Here is an 18,582-nt window from a genome sequence, read left to right on the forward strand (position 1 = left end):
AATATTTGCAAAGTCCCTTTGAGGGAGTGTGGGAAAACATGGAAATATTACACTTCCCCACCTGGAGAATTCCTGATATTCTTGCAAGCATTAGGGACTCCCAATTTAATAAGTCAAGCCCTCATCTTGAGGCTTGCCTTAGGAAAAATGCATTCCTGCAAAGGAGAAGCTAAGTCTACTTATAATTATGCCCCCAGAGAGCCTCTTTTGTTGCTCAAATGTGTCCTCTCTCTCTCTAAGCCAACTCCGCAAATAAACTCATTACCCTCCCCCTACGGGGGACATGACTCCCAGGGATGAGCCTTGCCCTGGTACTGTCGGATTGAAGAATGCCTTCTTGACCAAAAGGGGGAAGAGGAATGAAACAAAATAGTTTCAGTGGCTGAGGAATTTTAAATGAAGTTGAGAAGTCATTCTGGAGGTTATTCTTATGCACTATATAGATAGCCCTTTTTAGTTTTTAGTGTATTGGAATAGCTAGAAGGAAATACCTGAAACAGCTGAACTGTAATTCAGTAGCCTTGATTCTTGATGATGATTATATAACCATATAGCTTTCATCAGGTAACTTGTGATTATGAAAACCTTGTGACTGACACTCCCTTCAGCCAATGTATGGGAAGATGTGTAATAATATATTAAAAAAAAATGAATAAATAGTGGAGGGGGGTTATAAGGGGTATGGAATGATTTCGGGGTTCTTTTTTATTTTTCTTTTTTTCTTTAGTTTGGAGTAATGAAAGTGTTCTAAAATTGATTGTGGTCATGAATGTACGATGGCACTGTTAGCCACTGAATGTATACTTTGGATGGATTATATGGTATGTGAATATATATCAAATAAAATTGTGCTTAGAAAAAAATAATAAATACAAAAAAAGAGATGCCTAAGATAGTACTTAAAATTTTCCAAAATACTATGAAGTTGAGAGTTACGTGTTGTTTTGTTTTTATAATGATTGTATGTTTCAATTATCTATTATCAAGAGAGGTTACAGACTCATGTGCCTGGGATAATTTTCGTGACAATATTGAGAACTATGTTAATGGAACAGTTCAAAGAGATGACTAGTGGCTCTACATACTCTAGGTCCAAACTGCCTTCCCAGGTTTGCTCCCAATCCTTCCTGTAGACATCTTAAAATCTACGCAACTATTAAGGCCAATTCTTCCAGAAGTTTTCCAAGTTTCCTATCTTTGTGCTTTTCATCATCTTTTAGCTTTTTCTTGAAGTGTTCCCATCCGCTGAGAACACGTCACCAATTTCTACTGGTGAACTGTACTTCCCTCCCAGCTTATCTCAAAAGCCATCTCAGATCACTAGAGGATCTGATCCCCAAAACTAGAAGCAGTATTTTCTCCTCCTGAAACCCTTATTACTTTTCAACTCCCTGATGATTATAACTTTCTGTATTTTGTAATGACTACTGATGAGTGTCTGGCAACTCTTTCTTGATGTAAATATCTGGAGGGCAGGCTCTTTATCTTGGGGTCATAGAGAAAGGGTCCATCACTCCTGGAGGTCAGGAAAAACTTCCCAGGAATGCTCAATAAATGTTTGTTAAATGAAAGATGGCATTGATCTTTTCTACTCTGTGATTATATCTTTATGCAAAGTCACAAAGAGCTTACTGTTGATATAGCATATGTAAGAACCTAATATTAGTATGTTTTCATAAATTCCAACTTGGTATTTATTATACCTTTACAGGATTCCCATTTTGAATCTTATAAAGAAAAATCAATCCATAACTTATTTGCTCTAAGTGTAAGAAAAGCTATATTCCTAAAAGACCAATTCCTAATTATGCAAGCATTACTTATATTACTCATAATTTTAGAATAACAAAACATAGGGTTCTCTTTTTCCCATACTGACTGAGGTGATTTGTCAAATTATATGTTAAAGGAAAGAAATTCTTTTGTGTAATTAAAAGCTGACAGCTAAATTGCTCCCAGTTCGCATATTCAAGCACAAGCAGAAAAAATCCTGACATAAAAATAATAGGTCAAGATTTATTGGACATTTCAATAATGTTACTAATGACTGAATATTCAGGGACCTGGATGCTTGATTTCTGCATATAGCTTTTTGTCCATAAGGTCTAAGTATTTACTCAATATTTACTTATTTAATATACTTAGCACTTATAAGCCAGTCACTTTTCTAAGATATATACACACACATAACTTAATTAATTATTAATTAATTATAATTTAGATAAAATCTTTCAAGTTGTTACTGTTATCACCATTTTACAGATTAGGAAATCAAGGCACAGAGAGGTTAAGCAACTTGCCCAATGTCACAGAGATAGTATATAGATGAGCTTAGATTTGAACCCAGCCAGCCTGGCTGGCTTCTTCACTGCAATACCATAGCGATGCACTCTTAGAGAAAAAGTGCTCCATCAAATATCTACCTACTAATGAATTCCAAGAAAGCACACTGCAACTGTGAATGAACACTAGAATTAAAGTTATTATTATTAATATTATTATTATTAATGTCCCAGTTCTCTCATTAATTCAAAGTATCCATCCTCAAATTATGACAGGCACAGCTTAACCTGAATACAAGCACTTGTGGAAGAAGCATGGTACAAAGATCTCAAGTTTAACACCTAATACCATTGAGCTGGAATCTATGCCTTGGTCTTGTCATTATATTTATCACAGAATCCCTTTTCCCATTTAACTTTGGTATTGGTATCAGCTCGCTTATTTATTTCACAGTGTTATTACAAGTGTAATATATATTTGCATTTTAATGAATAATATAGTTGAAAATTGTAAGGCACTATTATAGGAAATCACACCCTTGGCATTTTATGGCTCATGTTAAATTGTATAAAATATGATCTGTACCACCCCCTTCAATGTTCATTGCCTGATGATCTGGCAACTGGCACAGCTAGTTGTGAGGTGAGCCTTTCCAAGATGTTTTGGGTCAAGAAATTATTGTGGAGAGTAACACAGCTTGACCTCTGTAGTTGAATAATTAATGAAATATAACCTTAAGGGCCAGAGGTTGTTCTGCCATGCACCCCAATTTATCCATTTCCTGGTGAGCCACGCCACTGATTGAAAGAGAGCTGGGTTGACATGCAACCTATGTCTTGTTCTTGAAAATGTTTGGTAGCTACTATGTAGATAATAAAAGTAGTACATTCTGTATCCAGTGATTCCCTAGCTTTTGGATCAAGAACTTGGGATCTGATTTCTCAATTAAAACTCTGCCAGATAAAGACATTGTAGGGATTTATCAAAATATTCTGTAAAGAAGGTGATAATTCTAATTTGAAATTTGTTGTATTTTCAAAGGATTAGTACTTTAAAACCAGATATCCTTATCTTGGTTCTCTCAATTAGTATTTTGCTGAGAAACTGAAATTATATCCTCCTTACTTTACTTTCCAAGCCTCGATTAACATAAAGGAAAGAGTATAAATGCTGATGCTGCCCATTATATACTTTATTAATTATAACTCAGTGAATTTTATCCTTTCCAAGGGTAAAATTAAGTATCTTCTGAAAAGGATTCTGCCCAAGTTCTCTCTCATCATATGACTCATTTAAAAAATGTGTCACCACAGCACTTTAAGTAATATGGATTACAGCACTTGCTTTCACATAAATACTTTGATATATGTTGGACAATAAATTGTCTTATAGTACAAAGTTACCTTGAGATGTCACCCAAGTTTCCTATGTCTTCTAGACCATGGAACCAAATAAACCTACACACACAATAACATATACTTTAAGCTCCTTGAGAAGGGATCCATGCCTTGTATTTCAGTTCAACCATGTTTTTGCTTAACTCTAGGATTTCCTCACAACATCCAGCATGATTCTAGCACAAAATAGGTGCCAATAACATGTGTTGATTAATTAACTTATCTAATTTCCTAATGGTAGATGCTACAGAAGTTGTTTCTAATAGTTTCAAGAAATTAATTATAAACTATTACAATACTTATTTTCAATGAATTCTGATTGCTACACCTTCTTCTCTTCTGTGATATGATGGTAGGAGGAGAGGTGAGAACACATGCCTCTGTCTTTCATCCAATATCCTTTCACTTTCCAACTGAATGATATTGTTTTCTCACTTCCTACACTTAACATACTTTCTTTGGCTTTCTTTATCATATCACAGCTCCAGTTACCATAAGGGGATATAGTCTTCATGTTATTTTTTAAATATATTTGATGAGATAATGTACTCTTCTATTGCTCTCCAAGTATTTTTTTTTTTTGCCTCCTATATGTGCAAATCATATAATCCTAAATCTGCAGTACTATGATTAAGTGGACCTAAGTCTATTAAGCTTCCTTTTCATTATAAATCCATCAATATACAACTGTTTAGGCTTTCTTATACAACCCTTATGATAATAAAGCTTCTCAAATAAGCCATATCTCAGACATTTACTTTTAAAAGAATTTAGTTTCAGGAGACAGTAGTGAATGTACACAAAATTTAGTTGTAATAGTGTTATCAAAATGTTTATAATAGGGGAAATTTATGTACAACTGAAATGCCCCAAAATAGGGAATGGTTTAATAAATGATGATAAATGATGAAATTTTTAAATGATCTTGGGAAAGAATTTTTAATGAAGTGAAAAGATGCTAATGTTAAATAAATGTTATACCCTTAAAAAAAACTAAAACCGATGATCAAAAAATATAATTTATAAATACTATAAGTTTCATGCATATATATAGATACAAACACACACACACACACACATTCTCAATTATGTATAAAGATTCAACTTAAATTTCTATCACTCTATATTACTCTATATGGCTATGGCTATATATGCATATACAGATAGATTGGTGAACATAGCTAATCATAGAAAAAAGACTACAAGTATATACAAACTGTGCAATTATCTCAGGATTGTAAGGTTGTATTTTGTGTTTTCTTCTTTTTCTTTCTATTTCCCAAATTTTTATGTTACAGTTTTTATGAAGATATCAATAAATTACACATAAAATGTAAATTTTAAACATAGCTGGCTATATACCCAAGACAAAAGCAGTCTAAGCACTGTTCATCTTCCTTCTAATTGACATTCAGTAAATCAACCAGAGAAAATCATTTGTTTCTTTTTCTAGTTTGTTTCTCTTGCAATCATGGGAAGAACATTTTGCTCATTCTCTAGCAACACATCAATTTCGTTGTTATGATAAAATTTTAATGACTCGTCATGAGTACTTAAAAATTAATGTTTATTTTAATGATATGCTCTATTCAGGATACCATAGATTGGTATGTAATTAACTCAATGAAAAGGAAACAAACAATAGGTATAATTAGAATAAAGAAATAAATTCATGCTGAAATCAATGAAGAGAAAACCAGGTAGCAGGATGGGGAGTTTTACAGATTGTTGGGCATGTTTTAAATATTTTACAATTCATTTCTGAGAATCCTGTAGAACTCTGTTCCATGAAAGGTCTCAACTTGGAAGAGAAAATTTTCCCACAGTTCAATGCTAAATTTGCCACTGTGATCTATTTTATAAACGAGTATTTTTCATTTTTATAAATATGCAGAATTGTAAATTTTGTCAGTGCCACACCCAACTTCATGCAACTCCATTTGGAATTTGAACGAAAGGACAATTTATTGCCATTTTCCATTTTCACTTTTCTGATTTAAATATTAAGTATATTTTTCTAAAATAAACAGAAAATAATCAAGTTTTTCCTTTCTTAAGACTTTTTTAAACATTTTCCTCCCTTATAGAGAATAACAATTAGAGGGGTGTATATAAAATCACCATTACTAAAATTTGTGTTTTCACAGCCAATCACATAAAAATAAGTTTCTACAAACATACATGTTTATTAACTTTTTGCATTTCCAATAAGAGCTCTTTTAAAAGTAAAATGAAAGGAAAAGCAATCAAACCACATCCTATGGTAGACTGTAAAACTGGCCATAGATTCGTTCCCTCCTTGCATCCTTACCCTCGCAACTTGCAATTGCAGACCATCCCATCGAAAGTAGTGTTATGTATTGTGACACCAGCTGAGATCTGAAAAGTGCTTGTACACTGGGGGATGATCTTTCTTACTGTTCTTGGGACCTCTGAAACTGCCACTGTGTTAGGAAGCTTAGTCTATAAAAGACTAACCGCCCCAGCCAGGCCATCTTACCTTTACTCTGTGCAAGTCTACCTACCCAAAGACTGCAAACACAGAGGTCAGTCCAGTAAAGATCTGGCAAGATGTCCTAGACCAGAAAAACCACTTAGCTGACTTAGAGAGTTGTGAGCAAAGTAAATGGTTGTTAAATCCACAAAATGCTATAATGATTTGTTACACAGAAAAAGCATACTGATACACATCCACTATTACTTTATACACAAAAGGATATATCCCTGTGGTGATTTGGAGCTATGTGCACCAGAAAAAAAAAAAAAAAAAAATTCTTAAACTCAATTCATTCCTATGAGGGTGAACCCTTGTAAATAATACCTTTTGATGAGGTTACTTCAGTTAAGTGTGGCCCAGGATAGATCTTAATCCTATTACTGAAGATCTTAAAGGGAAGGACACAGACAGAGCCAAAACCACAGGGGGAGTGACCAGAAGCTGAAAGTCAAAAGAACCTGGAAATGAAGAGAGAAGCCAGGAGAGGCTTTCATGTGCATTGCCATGTGACAGCAGAGCCAAGGACCAAGGTTCACTGTCAGCCAGTCCCAGAATGCCAGTCTTCTGGAAGAAAGCATCACCTTAATGATGCCTTGATTTGCACTTCCCCTAGCCTCAAAACCATGAGCCAACAAATTCCTGTTGTTAAAGCCAACCCAATGCATGGTGTTAGCTTTAGCAATGAGGAAACTAAAACAATCTCCAGTTGATAAGACGTGCATACTCTCAGAGAAAAAGTCAGTGACTAAAATAGGATACAACAATTTTCTTCTTAATGTGCTATGTTGCCTTTTCTTACAAACAAAAGCTTTACCCCAAACAGGCCATGGTCCTTGGACTGGGCATATTGGGGTTTCTGTACTTAGTAATTTCCAAGGTTCTTTGCAATTCTACTTTTTTTATGAAGTTAATATATAAATTGCTAGGATTTGGTTGCAAGTGAACAAATTCTAATCATTGTAGTTAAAAATAAAGTAGAAATATTTTAAATCAATGTGCTAATGAGCTTATAAATTATATTATTAAAATTGTATACCCAAAAAGCAAAAAAATTAAACACAATTTTTTTTTAAATTATTAACTCTGTCATCTTAACTGTATAATTCTAATTATTTGTATAAACATAATTCAATCCTTCTTATTATTAGAGAATTAAGTATAGCCAACTCTGAAAATAAATCCCTTTGACACTACTTGACTAGGAAATTTCTTAGCAATCATCCATGGCCAGCAGCTTTTGAGAAATCATTTTAGTTCAGCAGAATAGCTGTCATTATAATAATTTCTAGAGGGATTCAATCATGAACTCTCCTTTCTTGGTCCAAAAAGTAATCTTAAGAAAAAACAAAAAACAAAAAACCCTGACAGCTAAACATAATTTTATCTACTATGTGAATAATTTAACTGAAATTTACCAAATCCCTCACTGGTAACCGAAGTTCAGGAATCTAAAAATAGCCTCATACCACCCCAGAGATCTACATAAAGCTAACAGCCTGATATTTCATGATCTCTCACAAGAAGTCTTTTCTACAGAGTTCGCCTCTGCTACACAACTTGATATTCTGAGAGGGAACACCTTCTAAAAGAAAAATAGAATATAGAAGGGATCTTTGGGGTAGAAAAATATGGCTATTCATAAAGGAAAATATTCAGTGCAATTTGCTTTTTTTTTTTTTTTTTTTTTTTAACTTGCAGGGCAGTCTTTATGTTTCCTGGAGTAAATGTAACCAGTGTCCCATAATGAAATGGAAGCAGTAGAACAGATTAGTAGGGGATATGAAGGTCACAAATTTGATAGAATGTGAATTCATGTTAGAAAAGAGCTACCAATTACCAAAGGAAAATAGGTTTGAATGAGATACAATAGATAGACTAGGAGAGGGTAGAACTGGATAAAACGCCGTCATGTATTTTTTTTCCTAAAGGAGAAAGCCTGGTAAGAAGTCAGGGCAACTATAGAGGGGATAATAAAGGAGAAATTATAAATGAAATGAAACATTGACTTTGTTATCCTTGGATAAAAGTACTGAACTATTCTCAATAACACAGGAACCTTAAATTATTTTTCCAATAGTAATGATGGATTATATATCACTGTTCAAATTCCACTGTTTCCGTATTTTGTTTTCAAACTGATAGTTTTAATCAGTTGAATGTATGTCAAATATTGTTGAAATTTCTCTGAGAATCTAAAATAGCTTATTCTTACTAAAACACAAGCTTAGGTTTAATGTAATATTTCTGCATCATAATACTGCAAAGTCTTCCATTTTAGGGAAAACCTCCCTTGACCCAAATTCCCCTTTTAACTATTATCCTCTTTCTATCCCTACACAATGAAGTTTTTCTAAGTTCTACTCTCTGTTCATACACCAGCTTCTCAGTCTTTCCTAATAGTCCTATCCAAAAATATACCGCTTATTTCCTTATCTCATACTCAGCTTTATTTTTTTATACAGAACTTTTTATTATGTTAACTGTAGAAGTGTAGCTTTTACTCATTATTGTCTGTTTCCTCAATTGAATAGTAGATCCACGAAGGCAAGGTCTTTTTTTTTTTTAATTGCTATTCCCTCAGTACCAAGAAAGTGGTGGGCATAAAACAGACTTCTAGGAACTCTCTTCACAAATTTTTCTGTTTCTGGGCAGATTCAACTACTCAATAACCATATGTGGTAACTGTGAATTTTAAACTCATGCTTCCACCTCATGCTTGACTTCTTAGGTACAAGCATGTGTCTAACAAATTCTCCAAATTCAATATGTGAAATCCTGAACTCATTTTTTTTTTTTTTTTTTTTTTTGCCTTCCAAGCCTGTATATCCTCAGTTTACATACTCTGTCTCAATGACACCCAGATACTCAGGCCAGAAACTAGGGTGCTTTTCTTTTACTCCTCCCTCTCTCCAAGCTCTTGTTCTCAATACTCTCATAGCAATCAAAAATTGTCTATACTATTTCTCAAAATGTTTACTGACTCCCTACTTGTCTCCATCCCCTTTGTCACTACCCTGACCCAGCCAACGTAACGTCTGGTCTGAAAGTTCCAGCATCTTTCAAATTATCCCCTACCTAGAGCCTTCCTCTATTTAAATTCATTTTCTATATTACAGCTACACTGAACAATAAGGACAAATCTTCATTGCTTTGGTATAAAGTCCAATTCCTTGAAACATTATATAAGGTTCTGCAAAATATGCCCTTTGTTGCCCTCCCTACCCTTACTGCTGGGCGTCATGCCTATCCTCTTTTAACTCGAACATACTGAACTTCAGTTCAGGGAATTCTCTGTGATTTTTCTCATCTCCCGTCTTTTACTTTTAGCTTTCCTCCTACTAAATTACAATTATTTTCTAGAATTGTGTTTAGATTTTTTTTTCAGGTGGGAAACATTCCCTGACACCCAGACTAAGATAGAGCACGTGCTTTATATTCTCACGGTTCTTTACACATCTTCTATTATATTTATCTATTTATTTAGTATCTGCCTTCCCAGCTAGACTGAAAGTTCTGTGAATTTGTTTACCATTGCATCTCCAGCACCAAGGTAAGATTACTTAATAGATACTTGTGCTGGTTTGAATGTATTGGGTCCCCCAAATGCCATTATCTTTGTGGTCTTGTGGGGCAGAGCTTTTGGTGCTGGTTAGATTTGCTTGGAATGTGCCCCACCCAGCTGTGGGTAATGATTCTGATGAGATGTTCTCATGGAGGCTTGGCCCTGCCCATTCAGGGTGGGCCTTGATCAGTGGGGCTATATAAATGAGCTGACTCAAAGAGAAGGAACTGAGTGCAGCTGGGAGTGATGTTTTGAAGAGGAGCAAGCTTGCTAGAGAGGAACGTCCTGGGAGAAAGCTGTTTTGAGGCCGGAGCTTTGGAGAAGACACCAGCTGCCTTCCTAGCTAACAGAGGTTTTCCGGACGCTATTGGCCATCCTCCGGTGAAGGTACCCGATTGCTGAGGTGTTACCTTGGATGCTTTATGGCCTTAAGACTGTAACTGTGTAGCGAAATAAACCCACTTTTTATAAAAGTCTATCCATCTCTGGTGTTTTGCATTCTGCAGTATTAGCAAACTACAACAATACTCAATAAATATTTGTTTAAGAATGACTGAACAAGCCCTTGATCTTGGGGCTTGCCTTAGGAAACTTATTCTTGCAAAGGAGAAGCTAATCCTACTTATGATTGTGCCTAAGAATCACCCCAGAGAACCTCTTCTGTTGCTCAGTGTGGCCTCCCTCTCTAAGCCAACTCTGCAAGTAAACTCACTGCCCTCCCCCGTACATGGGTCATGACTCCCAGGGGTATAGTTCCACCTGGAAACATGGTATTTGACTCCTAGGGATGAGCCTGGTCCTGGCAGTGTGAGATTGAAAATGTCTTCTTGACCAAAAGGGTAGAAAGAAATGGAATAAAATAAACTTTCAGTGGCTAAGAGATTTCAAACAGAGTAAAGAGGTCATTCTGGAGATTATTCTTATGCATTTTACAGCTATTTCTTTCAGTTTCTAGTGTATTAGGATAGCTAGAAGGAAATGCCTGAAACAGTTGAACTATAACCCAGTAGCCTTGATTCTTGATGATGACTGTTTAACTATACAGCTTTTATTGTGATTGTGAAAACCCTGTTTCTTTATTTTGGAGTAATTAAAATGTTCCAAAATTGATTGTGGCAATGAATGCACAACCATATGATAATACTGTAAGACACTGAATGTATACTTTGGATGGATTATACAGTGTGTGAATATTCTCAATAAAATTGCATTAAAAAAGAATAGTTAATAATAATTTAAAAATGAATGACTGAAAACTAAGCTTTCATTCAAAATAATGGGGAAAAAAACCTATGCTGGCCTATTTTGTTCCCCTTAGGTACATTAATATGCTGTGTATTTGAGTTGCAAATGTTTGTAATGTCACTGGTTTACTGGATTGTTCTGATAGCATACAGTAGAATTATCCCACAGAGCATGATTTCCATGTATGAACTCTAGAATATTCACTGATAATAGAGAATGTATGTAGGAAGTAAATTGTTAACATTTGACTCCTAATTATATGATGCCATCCAGGAATATCAGTACATAATTGGGAAATAATTTGAGGCTTAGACACATGGTAGTTTCTCTATGAATCCTCTGGAGAGAAATTCAGTGTCCAGTGCACATCTGTGCAAACATTGGCTAATATGACTGACAGCTTCAAATCTGAAGGTATGAAATAGGGTTTTTTCCTTTCCTTTGCTGAGGAAAGATGTTTTCCTATTGCCTTTTATGGGTACGAGCAGTGAGTCAAAAATTCTAAGAGGCTGAGAACATTGACGTGTCAATGTAAATGAGGGAGACAGAGAGAAAAAGAGAGGGGGTAAAGACAGATATTGGAATAGACAGAAAGAAGTTCAAGGAAAAGCAGCATTGTCCAGAGAATGAAGTGCACAAACCTGAGCAAGTCAATTTCTCCAAGCTTCCACATGCAACACTGGAATGTAAGTGATGTGAGGATTGACTGCGAATGCAGGAAAGTGTTCTGTGCTTATTGGACATTAAATGCTTCACAAGGGCAGATTAAAAGTACAAAATTGGACTTTTTAAATAAATACCATCAAGAACTTAGAACAAAGTTACTGCAAAGTAATGAGGTTTGGAGTAAAATCATGAAGAGGTTTTTTATCTCTAAGAATAATATGCACTTGAAATTCTCTATTCCAGATGTGCTGTAAGAAGGAGAGCATGTTTGACTGTAGCATGAATGGGATAAAAATAATTTTTAAAATTCAAATCAAAACACAACTTTTTTTAAGCAAATATAGGTAAGTCTATTTACTTTGCTTTGGAAATTAAGAATAAAGAAAATTAGATCTACATATAATCACAAAATTTATATGGTTTGAAAAGGTTAGAGGAAGCCTCAGACATATCTCCATCTTTGGGGGGAAGGACTAACATGTAAGTAAAAACACAGCTATGGTGACAACTCAAAACCTCTTTTCTCTTTTACGATATCACTTTAAAACACCTATAGATTTTTTTGTATAAAATTCATGTACACTTTGTGCTTTTTATACTGGTCCTAACAGCAGCGAAACAATTATCTTACAAGAAAAATATTCCAGGAAAGTAGTTTATTTTTTTAAACCAAAAAGACAGGACAGTAGTTAATGTTTAATGTTACAAATATTTTTTCCCAACTTAATTAGTTTTAAAAATATGTAAAAACCAAAGGGAAGGTAGGCTATGTATTAAAGGCATTGTTACTAAGTGTTTTTAATTCAGTAAATATTCACGATGCCCTTATTAAATGTAAGAAAATATGGAGTTGAGACAAAGGTAGCAGGTAAGGTAAGGGTTTTCCCTAAAGAGATATCTATTTGAAAACAGCTGTCTATTTTTTAATATTTTAAAAGTATTATTTCCAAATATAGAAAGTTATATTTAAGAAACTCTGGATTTAGGTGATGAATGTACAACTATGTAATGGTACTGTAAACAATCAAAAGTACGATTTGTTTTGTATGACTGCATGGTATGTGAATATATCTCAATAAAATGAAGATAAAAAAAAAAGAAACTCTGGACATTTTAAACTTTTAGGGCACTGGTTTTCTATTACTTTACTATTATAGAATCAATATGTGATATCAGAATTAGTGTTACTAACATGTTATGCTAAAGGATAAAGCAAATATAAAATGGATATATTTCTTCCAAGTCCCCCTAAATAAACTTCATGGAAGGGTGGGATACATGAAACATATCATAAAAACACAGATCCTCAGATAACGTAGTATAACAACTCCAGTTCAAATATCAGAGATGTTTGCTAAAATAAAATAGTGAATCTGACTGTAATTTAATTCTAAAAGCATGTGATTTCCTAAAGTCTCATTGAACTAACTGGAATAAGGCAGTGAGCTTCCTTCTGATAAAATGATGAATGCTGAATTAATGTTTAAAACTATATTTTGTTAAAAGTACTGTAAGTATTTAAGTATTTACTTAAAAATCTGTTTAGATACTCATTTCCTAATTATTTGAAATACATTTGTTTCTTGGATTCCACATTTGACCCTTGCAAAGTAGTGAGAAAAACATCACATGCTACAATTCGAAGGCACTGCCAATTTCGGGTTAGTGGATCTAAAATAAAACACTACATTTTTATTCTACTCATATATTCCTGTTAGGAATATTTATGACTATAATTTTCTTCAGAGATACAGACTTTCCTCAGGATGTCATTCTCATATTAAGCCCTGAAAATCAACTGTACATATTTGGAGACTGGGTCAAAGGAGATAAACCAGTTTTATTTTTATGACACTGTATCAACCCCCCTAAAATATCAGCAAGTTAATAAAAGCCTTTGAAATGAATTAAATTAACTTTTCAGGAGTAATATAATTAACTCTTTCAGAAATAATGCATGTATACTAATGCAATGTAAAAAAAAAAAAAAAAAGTAAGAAAAACACATTCAAAAAGGAAAGCACACTAAAATCCAAAAACTAGTGGCCAAAAATAGCAAGTAAATGGTTTTATTTAATCATTCTTTCATTTATTCAACAAATAGTTACTGGCCTCCTACTATGCATAAGGAACTAGGTTAAATGCCCTGGACATAATTATGACTAACCTAAACCGATCCCATAAATTACAGACACTATTGATTTTCTTCTTCCAAACTAGTTTTCAAAAGCTCTTGAAATCGCCTGAATTTTTCAAGGTTTATGCTGGTTGATAAAACTTTCACCAAAACACGTTTCGTTTTCTTTTACTGAACACCTATTGTCCATTTTACTCTCTTCTTGACACTGATGTAAACAAACATGGTAAAATTTCAAACTTAATAATGGTATTAGCTTTAATCAGAGAGAAAATCTTTGTTCAAGTTTACATAATACTAAATTATTTTAAAGTACAGCGATTTCCTTAAAAGGGAGCTATTTGGAAATTATGCAATTTACCCTGGATCCATAACTGTACATACCAATAAAGTACTTTGCAGATGAAAAAAAATCAAATATAATCATTGGTTGATTTTTGCATAGAAGAGTTTTTGGAAAGACTTTGAAGATCATTGCAGTTGGAATATTGTCTTCTTTTATATATTTATGTTTATATTGTTAGAAAAGTAATCATTAGAACAGCTATAAAATAATGATGGATATTAGCAGTCCCTAAAATAAATCATATTTCATATATAGTGACTATTTAACTTGAATAAATCCACATGGGAATTATTTTGCAGTGAAAATAGTAATCTAAATTTATATTAATATTAGAAATATAAGACATTTAGTATGATCAAGTATTATTTGTAGTGTTTTTAAGAATAGTATTAAGCACTAAAAATGTGGAAAATGATTTATTTGAAAATATAATTAATAAAAATATACTTGAAATAAAACCTAAACATTAGAAAAATTTATAGTCCTACAATGCAATAAATTAATTAGCAATATACAGCAATCCTCAGACTGCACCTCAGCCAAATTTGTCAGTCATACATGAAAACAAATTGAATAACTACCAAAATGTTTAAATCTTGCACTTACCAACCTCCACAACACTAGAACAGTTGGGGTCTGTGAAGCCATCTGGACACTCACAGGAAAAGGAATCATCAGCCAATCCTGACACACATATACCTCCATTTTTACATGGATTGGGATCACAAATATCACCTAAGGAATAAGAAAGAGAGATTGACTTTTTTTTTTTTTTGTCTTGGGCACTGAAACATGTTTTACATACCCCTTTAATCTTCTTTAGGCAGCATAACGATACTATCTAGATTTATGTATAAGATATTCAAAACCCATTTGAAACCATATACTTTAAGAAAAAATGGTATATAATATGCTAAAAATTTAACTTTATAATTCAAACATTGCATATTGAAGGACTTTAATTCAATTTGAGTTTCCTTATATGCAAATGAAATAGTCTAATTTGTTAGAGAACATTAGCCTAAATATTTGTGATAGACTGGTTTCATAAATTACTCCAATAAACAGCCTCTCTGTATCCACACACTTTGCTCTTCAACTTTGTAACTCCTCCCAGTAAAGGGGTGGAGTTTAATTCTGGAGCCCTAGAATCTGGGCTTGCCCATGTGACTTGCTTTGCCCAAAAGGATGTTAGCTGACTTGAAGCCAGGTGGGTCTTGTAAAAGCACTTGCACATTTCTATTTCCTTTCTGCCACAGCCATGAGAGTAAATTCAGGCTATCCTGCTTGAGAGAGATGAGAGAAACATGGAAGGATAAGAGAATAAACTGCTACAGAGAAATAAATTGCTGCCATAACAAAGACCTAAAATATGTAGCCTTGGCCTTGGTACTCAGAAGAAATCTGGAAAATCAGTGAAGGAATGGCTATGGAAGGCTAGAAAAATGACTACCCATGTTAAGCAGAAAGAAGCAATTGATAAAGCTGTCATCTGAGGTAACTTGGGAGACAAAATGCAATTGAGCAGCTTTTGGATATAAGGAGTGAGATGTCTAGGCAGAATGTTTTGAGTACCAGTCGGCTCTTCATAGTTGTACATGATAAGGTACTACAAAAAGGAGATGTGCTAAATAAAGAACCAGTCACTTTAAAAACAAAGAGAAGGAGTTTAGAGGGACTTGTGCTGAAAAATAAACCTGTTAACCAACACCAGCCTCTCAAGTGAAAGATCAAATCCAGGGCTTTGGCAGAAAGACATGGTCTCAACATAAAGACCAAATCAAAGATATAGCTATCAGACTCTGTGAAAACATCTCAGAGAATTAAGGTGGGGCATAAAAGACCCTTTCAGTTCTATAGAAGGCTTCTAGAAATCTTAATGTGTTGTTCCACAGCAGACTGACATGCCCAAGTAGTGCTAAGTGTAGAGTGAAAAGCATGCTTTAGGTGGAATAATGGGTGTGGCTTTATTACCTAGAGAGGATTTAAATCTGATTGATAAGAGTCTATACAATTTAAAAGGAAACTTCCTAAATAGGAAGTTAGAAAAATGAAAATAGTGGTTAAGATTTTTGTCAATTTTATATTTACTTAGCCATATAAGATGATGGATAGAAACACTCTGTTAGCACTGGAAGAGATTTTAGGAAGGATAGCCTTAAGAATGAATGAATGAATGAATGAATGTGCCTTTGGATTACCAAAGAATTTAGTATGGTTGGGCCATGGAGTGCTTTGTTGGGAATGGCAGAAGAAAGTCTTGATATGTCAGATCAGGAAAGATTAAAAAGTCACACTTATTTATAAGAGGAGGCACCACTGAAAGTTAACTGTGGTTTTAAAGTTTTGACATGGTTAGACCTATACCATAGGAAGACAGCTCTGGCAGCAATCTATGAGTATATTTGAAGGGGGAGGTGATGACTGGAGAAAGATATCTCTACAGACTTCCTCTCTTTCTATCTCTTTATATATCTAGCCAGCCAGCCACCAACTACCCTTCCATTGACCTATCTACTTTTCCATCTACCCTGCCATTAATTGAGTGCTTATGTATGTCAGACACTGAACAAAGTGCTGAACATATAGAAATAATAGACACAGTCTTTACCATCAAGAAGTATAATGCCTAGCATGAGAGACAAAAATTAAAATGCAGGAACAAATGCACTGCATAGTTTTAAGAGCTGTGATTAGCATGCATGATCCAAATTACAGGGTCAACAGACACTTCCAAAAGGATTAAGAGCTGTCCAGGTGATGGAGAAAAGGAAGGGTTACAGGCTCAACCATCCAGGCAAAGGGAAAAACATGCACAAATGAAAAAGATTATGGTTCATTCTAGGAACTTCAAGCAGCCCACTAGTGCTAGAACACAGATTTCCACAAGGAAAGGTAAAAAAGGTAGCAAGGTCATATAAATAAGGGCCTTGTAGGCTGTGCCAAGATTCTTGGATTTTATCTTTAAGCACTGGAAAATCATAAAAGGACTATAAGCATGGGAAAGTAATAACCACATTTGTATTTAGAACAATCATTTAGGCAGCAGTGTGCCCGAACAAATGGAGGGAGGCAAGGCTAAGGTCAAAAGCACCAGGCATGAAAATTTTGCAGTAGTCTCAGCAAGATAATGAGGAGCATTTTCTTGACCCTCCTCAAAGTTAGGTATAGACAGAGAAAGCAATGGAAGCACCATTTAATTCCAATCCAGTATATAAATACGAAGTAATGAATAAGAAACAAAAAGTTCCCCACCATCACTACCCCTACCCCCGGTAATTTTCTAGAGCAATGGTATTATTGCTAAAGTTTTATAGATGGAGTCAATCACCAAGTGACACTTAAGATCATGCTCCTCTGTCTTGTGTGTGAGCAAAGAAGCACAGTTCTATATAGTCAGACCAAAGGCATAGTCTCTATTAGCTCCATATTTTGCATAAAGATGAGCATTAACCCCTAAACATTGCTTTTTATGCTGTGTCTATACTATAAAAAAAAAAAAAAGCTCTACATCTCCCAGATCAGGATCTACTGGTGCAGCAATATCAACAGAGCAAGGCAAATTATGCACACTTATACTGATTTATTTACACTGACAGAAGCAATGCCCATGGGAGAAAGGAAAGGCATAAGTGAAGACAGTACCCAAGAGGTTCTCAAACATAGAGGCTTGGATTTTACACATTTATCGAAAATCAAAATCATGTCATTCAGGTCCCTCTCTCCCCTATACCCAATTTTTTTAATAGGATATTTACTGACATGAACTTACAGTCTTGATAACCCCAGGGCCATGTGAGGTCTGAATTTCTGGTCTCTTTGATTATCCTGTGATTATGGGGAATGTGGGGTGTCCTAAGGAAACTTTTCTTGGCACCAGTGCAGCCCTTTCTAGTTGATAATATTAAATGTAGTTAATTTTCTACCAGGTGTATGTGCCAGTCATATAATGCTTCTGTGACCAAAATGACACAGGCTTATCAGTTCTCCTCTCGTTATCTCTCATAGATGCCCGCTGTTGTTTAGCTGGCCTGTCTTTTCTCTCCTGTACTTGCACTTTTTGTTCTTTTTTTTTTCACTTATGTCTACATATTTCTAATATACTATCAAATTTGTGAATGCTCATCTTTTATTTTATCCCCTTCGATATTTACTCTCAGTGTCTTTTTTGAAAGGTAGAAAAGAGATTAATAGATTTGACCAAGGTTAACACAGTAAAATCAAGATGACGCTGTGACCAAATTAATGTTGGGGTTAAGGGAGAGCAAGAAACCTGGATTGGTTTCTAAAATTCCTGCCTTTACAACTGAGTTGCCAATTAATCTGTGGGACTGATTGAGAGGTCTGTGGGACATCCAAAGTGAAAATGCCCAATAAGCTATGGAAGAAGCAGGTATGAAATTGCAGAGGTTTTGCTACAACATAGATTGGTAATTATGGATGTGAATG

The 18,582-nt window shown here is 34.5% G+C and overlaps 1 protein-coding gene across 2 annotated transcripts in view; it reads right to left on the reverse strand.

Annotated features, from left to right (window-relative positions):
* Positions 1 to 18,582, reverse strand: part of EDIL3 (EGF like repeats and discoidin domains 3) — a 469,327-nt gene that overhangs the window by 309,898 nt on the left and 140,847 nt on the right. For both annotated transcript variants that reach the window (XM_037801476.1, XM_037801475.1), the window contains exon 2: positions 14,740 to 14,868. In XM_037801476.1, the coding sequence (XP_037657404.1) occupies positions 14,740 to 14,868 (129 nt within the window). The remainder of the gene's footprint in view (positions 1 to 14,739; positions 14,869 to 18,582) is intronic.

This window comes from Choloepus didactylus, chromosome 13, assembly GCF_015220235.1.
Source record: "Choloepus didactylus isolate mChoDid1 chromosome 13, mChoDid1.pri, whole genome shotgun sequence".
Lineage (NCBI taxonomy): Eukaryota > Metazoa > Chordata > Mammalia > Pilosa > Megalonychidae > Choloepus > Choloepus didactylus.